The sequence below is a fragment of the Sceloporus occidentalis genome, unplaced genomic scaffold (genome assembly GCF_023333645.1).
Source record: "Sceloporus occidentalis isolate IW3139 unplaced genomic scaffold, rSceOcc1.0.p SCAF_1, whole genome shotgun sequence".
Lineage (NCBI taxonomy): Eukaryota > Metazoa > Chordata > Lepidosauria > Squamata > Phrynosomatidae > Sceloporus > Sceloporus occidentalis.
In genome coordinates this window covers 21093339-21099338 of record NW_028316981.1, presented here as the reverse complement: position 1 = coordinate 21099338, position 6000 = coordinate 21093339, and the positions used below count along the sequence as shown (strand labels likewise).

Here is a 6000-nt window from a genome sequence, read left to right as displayed (position 1 = left end):
CTCAACATTAGGAGGACCTTCCTGACAGTAAGGGCTGTTTGACAGTGGAACAAACTCCCTCGAAGTGTGGTGGAGTCTCCTTCCTTGGAGGTCTTCAAGCAGAGGCTGGATGGCCATCTGTCAGGGATGCTTTGGTTGTGATTTCCTGCATGGCAGGGGGTTGAAATGGATGGCTCTTGTGGTCTCTTCCAACTCTACAATTCTATGATTCTATGAAAATTAGCTTCAGTAGACATTGATACTTCTGTTATCTTTGCATAAAGGCTAACACTGTCCCTTCCTTCCCACCCAAAGAATTTATCTCCAGAACACTTAGAAGAAAGTGTTTTAGCTCAGGTACATTCAAAAAAAGAATATGGCTCCTTTAAGCTCAAACAAATTTTCCCTGTGATTTTTCTCATTTTAAGCAGCTGTAGAGCTACTTAAGTTCAAATCTTGTACTGTTTAATATGGGGGACTTTTGCTAATGTAACTTGTATTTTATTATTCTGTAAACCGCCGTGATCGAAGGAACGGCGGTATATAAATAAAGACTCATTCATTCATTCATTCATTCAAATCAGCTCCAGGACAATGCTCAAACTTCAAGTACTCCATTTGTGGCCACATCTCCAAGCTGAAGCTTGGGATCCATCTATCTCCAGCCTGATATTTTGGACAACAATCCAAAAAAGCTAATGGTTAGGCATCATGTAAATTGCAATCTAAAACATCTAAAGAGCCACTAGATCAGAGGAAATTCAGCTAACCCAATGAGCTGTCCATCCTTGGCCATGACATTCCTAATGACTACAGCCAGAAACACATTAGACTCTTGCTTTCTCTCCCTTTCACCCATTCCACAATTCCCATCCTTTTCTGCCAAACCCATTTAAGATACAACTGGTTTGCTTGTTACCTCTCAAAAATATAATACAATAAAATAAGGAAATATTGCAGGCCCTTTTAATAGAGGATGTACATTTCAAACCAGCTGATATTCCATTTCAGGTTCTGATGAAATGTATTTTCATTTCAAATTCAAGGTTTTTAAAAATCTGTATAATTATTATTCAGTCATCTTTTCTTAAAATCTTTCTCCAAATGAAGTATTTTAACAATCGTGGGGGTGCATTCATACAGAAACCTTCATATTAAAAAACTGGACAGCCACAGATACCTTCGCAACAGCTTTTCCCATACTCTTACAAGAGCAAAACTCCAATGTCCATGTTTATATAAACACTGTTGACAAGTGGCTGCAGCTGTCTCCAGGAACAATCAAAATTACACATAATGTGTAGTTCATCCCTTGAGAAGAATCAATCAGGCTGAAAAAACAAAAAACAACCCACCCACCCCAAAATGAAAGATGCCACACCTTCCAAGAAACATGAATAATGTGAGGCTATTCTTAGTTCAAAGAGTGACAACTAGCGGCCAGACAAGGGTTCTGTACATTTTTTGTCTGTCAACCTGTGCAGCAGCAAAGGCCAAAACTGAACTTTGATAGACATAAATATCCTTTCTGTGGGAGGTTTAAGATGAATATTTGGATAGTGGAGTTTCTGGAATTCAAATGTTCATTCCTAGTGTCCAAACAAAAGCAATGCACATTGATCTCAGCAGATGAGGTTCATCACAGAATTTGGTGCCTCAGGGTCTCATGAACTTTCCTACGGATTCCCCAGTGCTTGGTCTCCATCGTCTCATAATGAATCCAGTTATTTGGAATAGGTATAATATAGATATAGTTCTCATTACTCACTCCTCTCAGGAGACAATTTTTGCTTTCTAGTCATCTTCTGGAAGGTTGTTATAGCCTGTTTCACCTTTTCCAACTCGGAACGAAACAAGGAAATCTGTGAAGGAATGATGGAGATTAACTTTGTGGATAATGAGTCATTGTGGATGGTGCATTACAGCTGTGATGGTATGTTATTCAAATAACTTCTGGGATGAAAAAACCTTCAGAATTATCGCTGCAACAGTAGTTGTTAACCATTGGAGGTCATGGATCCTTTTGAGAAGCTGATGAAATCTATGGTATCTCCCCATAATATGGTGATGATGACAACAACAAATGCACATTAGCTGAGTTGTATCCCATGCCATACTACAGCGGTTTGGAATGAATGGAGTTTGGAGCAATGTTTCACATAATTTGACATTTAACAAGTCCCCTTAAAAAGACAATTTTCAAAGTAACAGGAAATAAATCAAAAGAGGGGAGGTAATCCTTTTTGCGCCTGGTCCATGGACACCTGACACCTGTCTATGGGCTCCATGGGTCACAGGTTAAAAATCTCTGCCCTATAATGTTTGGTGGCTATTTCCCCACTTTCTCCCACAAGGGCTAGCAGAACTTGGAAACATTACCTTTTTTTGGACTATCTGGCAGGACTCTGGAAATTGCAGTCCAAAAAGATAACTTTACAAAGCTTTGAGAAATAGTACCTTTTGTTGGTCAGCAGTTTTTGCCTTGAAGGAGACCTGCTCCTGATATCTGGTCCTTTCCACACGTACTGTGAGATCTGCCAGCTGCTGATCCAGTTTCTGTTGCCGAGATGTTAATTTGAGGAGCTCCTTCTGGGGATCAACTAACCCCTGCAAGTGACACAAAAGCCTCAGACAATCTGTTTTGGAACATGGTACCATTCAAAGATGCAACCCCTTCCCCTTCTTCACCACCATACTCAAGGGTGATTTAAGATAATTTCCTGTTTGAGACAAAGAACAAGATGGCACCCCTCCCTCATTTGACATATAAATGTTGAACAGAGAAGCAAATTCCACCCTCCACCCCCACCACCCCCATACTGACAATGGGGTAACAATCTCTGTTATACCAGAAGGCAACAGACTAGTTTAGCTGGTGCAGCTAAGGTCCTCTCCTCCAATATCTATCTGCTTCTCTGATAAGGTGGTATAACAGAGATTTATCGCACGGGCCCTGGAACGGCCCCGTTCTGGGAATGGGATGGGGCTCAGAATGGGAGTTTACTGCACACTGGAATGTTGCTGCTGCCGCCGGACATCCCAATCACTTTCTTTTTCTAATGGCCTTTTTATTTAGACAGTGTTCCTGCAAAGGGTCTTCTAATGGGGGATGTGCCATCCTTCTCCCCCCACCCCATTTTCCTGTCATGCTTTTAAATGCTTCAAAATTATTTTAGTTCAGGGCTTGCCTCCAAGCACTGTTTTTTTTTTAACAATAATGTTATAACTATTGGCTTTTAGTGGTATTTTATTTTAATTTACATTGTAGGTTTCCTTGGGTAATGCACTGGGAGAAAGATAAGAAAATATATAAATAAGGTAATTCAAATTTATAATCTCCTGTCTGACACTGGCCCACAATCGTCCCACCATACGTTTCAGTTTTCACCATCATTCTACATTTTCCTAATAAACCCCATTGATTTGAACCCATAAATGACCCATTTTTGGTCTTACCTGCAGATCCACATAAATGTCAGTATGACTGTTTGCCCTTGCAAACACACAGCTTGCAGGTGGCTCTGCTCCCTCAGAATCTGGAAGGAACCTCAGAGATCCAGCCAAGGATAAAGTCTGCAGTGCTTCCCAATAGTTTTTATATGCACTAAGTGGAACTGCCTCTGGACAGATCAGATATACTAGGGATAGACAGAGAGGGTTAAAAAAACAGTCTAGACTCAGGTAGTCAAAAGTTCATAGTTATCAACCATTATGGGACAGCAATGAGATATGCCTTCTACAGTGCATGATGAGTATCTGTCTTGATAGCAGAATCATAACATCCATCTGTCCAATTATATATAGCAATAAGAATGCAAGTTCATTTCTATACTGCTCATCAGTGAACTAGCACTCCCTAATAGCAATAGAAAGTACATTTCTATGCTGCTTATCAATGAACTAAACACTCTCTAAATGGTATACAATGTGTAAGCCAATTGCTCCCAACAAGCTGGTACTCATTTTACCAACCTACAAAAGGATGGAAAGCTGAGTCACCTTGGGAGGTAGTGCTGATGTGCCTCTTGGCTCTGTTCCCTGACCTCTGTACCATTGATGGAAGGTATCAATGTAGTCTCTATTCCAGAATTAGGAGTTAGGAAATAGATAGCAGACATAGTCAGCATCCAGCCATTCACACTCCACTAAGATCTTTTGCCTAATGGATGGAGGTTAAGTTGGTATACGGAAGAGGGGATCAGGCTTAGAGGACATGTTTTTAGTCCCTTCACATGTGCTCACTGATGTAGGACTCCTAAAAAAACTCAGGTGGTGCCAGAATCAGTGGGTATATGGATTCAATTCTCACTGCTGAAGTCAGTTTACTACAACTCTCTAACCATTTACTGGGGCTTGTCCCAAAGGTTCCTATAGTCCAGGATCTCGGGACTTCTGCAATTCCCCCAGTCCTAGGGGAAAATAAAGTTTCCCACAGCACACATGTGACAAGCCTCACCTGCTGGCCGAGCTTTAGTGAGCTGGTAAGTTGCCCTTAGGGAACGCACCACTCTGACAACTTCCTGTACCAACAGGAAGTTTGCCTCTTCCTCAGGATGACACCAGTGAGCCTGGAAATAAAGGGAAAGGAATGGGATGCATATGAAAAAGTCTTTTCTACTAGACTTGAGTCAAATTCCAGAATCTAGAATGTAGTTTGTTCAGTAAGGAAATTCAAAACAGAGTCAATAATGAAGAGCCATTTTCCCTAAAGAAATGTTTACAAAGTAAGCCTCAAATGGACCTGATTTGTGAATGGAGACCTTAATGACACTGAAATGCCAACTCCCACCCCAGTTTAACTTATTCCACCTTTTACATGACTCACCAGGTGCTCTTTGCTTGGGTATCTGGCCACACAGATGCTGGGAGGAGACTTGGAGTCCCTCTTGGGAAGCCGCTGCCAGAGCTCCTCTGTGAGAAAAGGCATAAAGGGAGACAGGAGACGCAGAGCCAGGTCCACACAGCTGTGCAAAGTTTGACGGGTGGCAAGGAGCTGAGATGGATCCCCACTCCTCAGTATGGGTTTTACAGACTCCTGTGTGGGAAGTGACACTAATCTTAGCTTGAACTGGAGACCATGAGGGCTTTCTGGAGCGTGCTTATTCATCTTTGCCTCCAGTGAGAATCCAAAATCCCCATTCTCCCTATACTACAGTCATCTCCCCCCTTTTCTTGACTTGTCTGCTTTTACATCTTAAACTATGGATAGAGGATTAGATGTTCTGGATTATAAATTCCACAGGGTGGAGCTGAGGAGCACTGTAGGCCAAAACATCTGGGAACTCAAATGCTCCCTACTCTTGTTTCAGGCAAAGATTTAAGGCAAAACCCCTCATCTTAACCGAGGCAGCTGGAATTGGATCCCAGGGGAACTCACCAGGTAGACATCACAGAAATCATGCAACCAGAAAAGATGGACTGAAGAGGCAACAGAATGCAGTTCATATTCTTCAAACCACTGGGCACAATCTACCACTGTGTGATACAGACGACTGAGAATCCATTTATCCATTGGAGACTTAGGGAAGACCTGAAGGATGATATAAAGGAGTGGCAGTAAAGCTTCAGTTGTTTAGAATAAATATATCCCACCTTCTGCCCTACAACTCAAAGCAGCCTCCATAACAATCTCAGCTGGTCTTCCATCTAGGCACTGACCAGTTGCCAAGCCCTATTTATTTTCACCAAGACTGCTGCATCATTCTCCCTCAGATCATACCCTGAGACCTATGCCCTCCAAACTTCTGTATGGGTTGCAAGTATCTATCGCCATTATCCACATTCCCAGTTACCTCCTCTGGAGCCAGTGGATTAAATCCTTCTCCCAAGGCTGCCAAAGTGAACTTCAGAGCATTCCACACCTTGTTGCAAAAACGACTGGCATTCTCCACTGTGGCCACATCCAGGTTAATGCCATTGCCTGATGCAGAGTGGGGGGAGAGGTATATTTATTTAAAATGCTTACTATAATTAAAGTTTATAACTGACATTCTCACCCTTTCTTACTAGAGCTAATGTTTA

At 41.9% G+C, this 6000-nt stretch overlaps 1 protein-coding gene across 4 annotated transcripts in view; it reads right to left on the bottom strand.

Moving 5' to 3' along the window:
- Window positions 1-817: 817 nt before the first annotated feature.
- Window positions 818-6000, bottom strand: part of VARS2 (valyl-tRNA synthetase 2, mitochondrial) — a 28957-nt gene continuing 23774 nt past the window's right edge. For 3 of the 4 annotated variants that reach the window (XM_089515438.1, XM_089515446.1, XM_089515457.1), the window contains 7 exons: window positions 5772-5899; window positions 5357-5509; window positions 4805-5014; window positions 4436-4547; window positions 3436-3617; window positions 2437-2586; window positions 818-1841 (listed from right to left, as the gene is read on the bottom strand). In XM_089515438.1, coding sequence (XP_089371564.1) covers window positions 1740-1841; window positions 2437-2586; window positions 3436-3617; window positions 4436-4547; window positions 4805-5014; window positions 5357-5509; window positions 5772-5899 — 1037 coding nt within the window. In that variant the 3' untranslated portion in view covers window positions 818-1739. Of the gene's footprint in view, window positions 1842-2436; window positions 2587-3435; window positions 3618-4435; window positions 4548-4804; window positions 5015-5356; window positions 5510-5771; window positions 5900-6000 lie in introns of those variants that run through there. The other variant, XM_089515465.1, reaches the window with a different exon arrangement.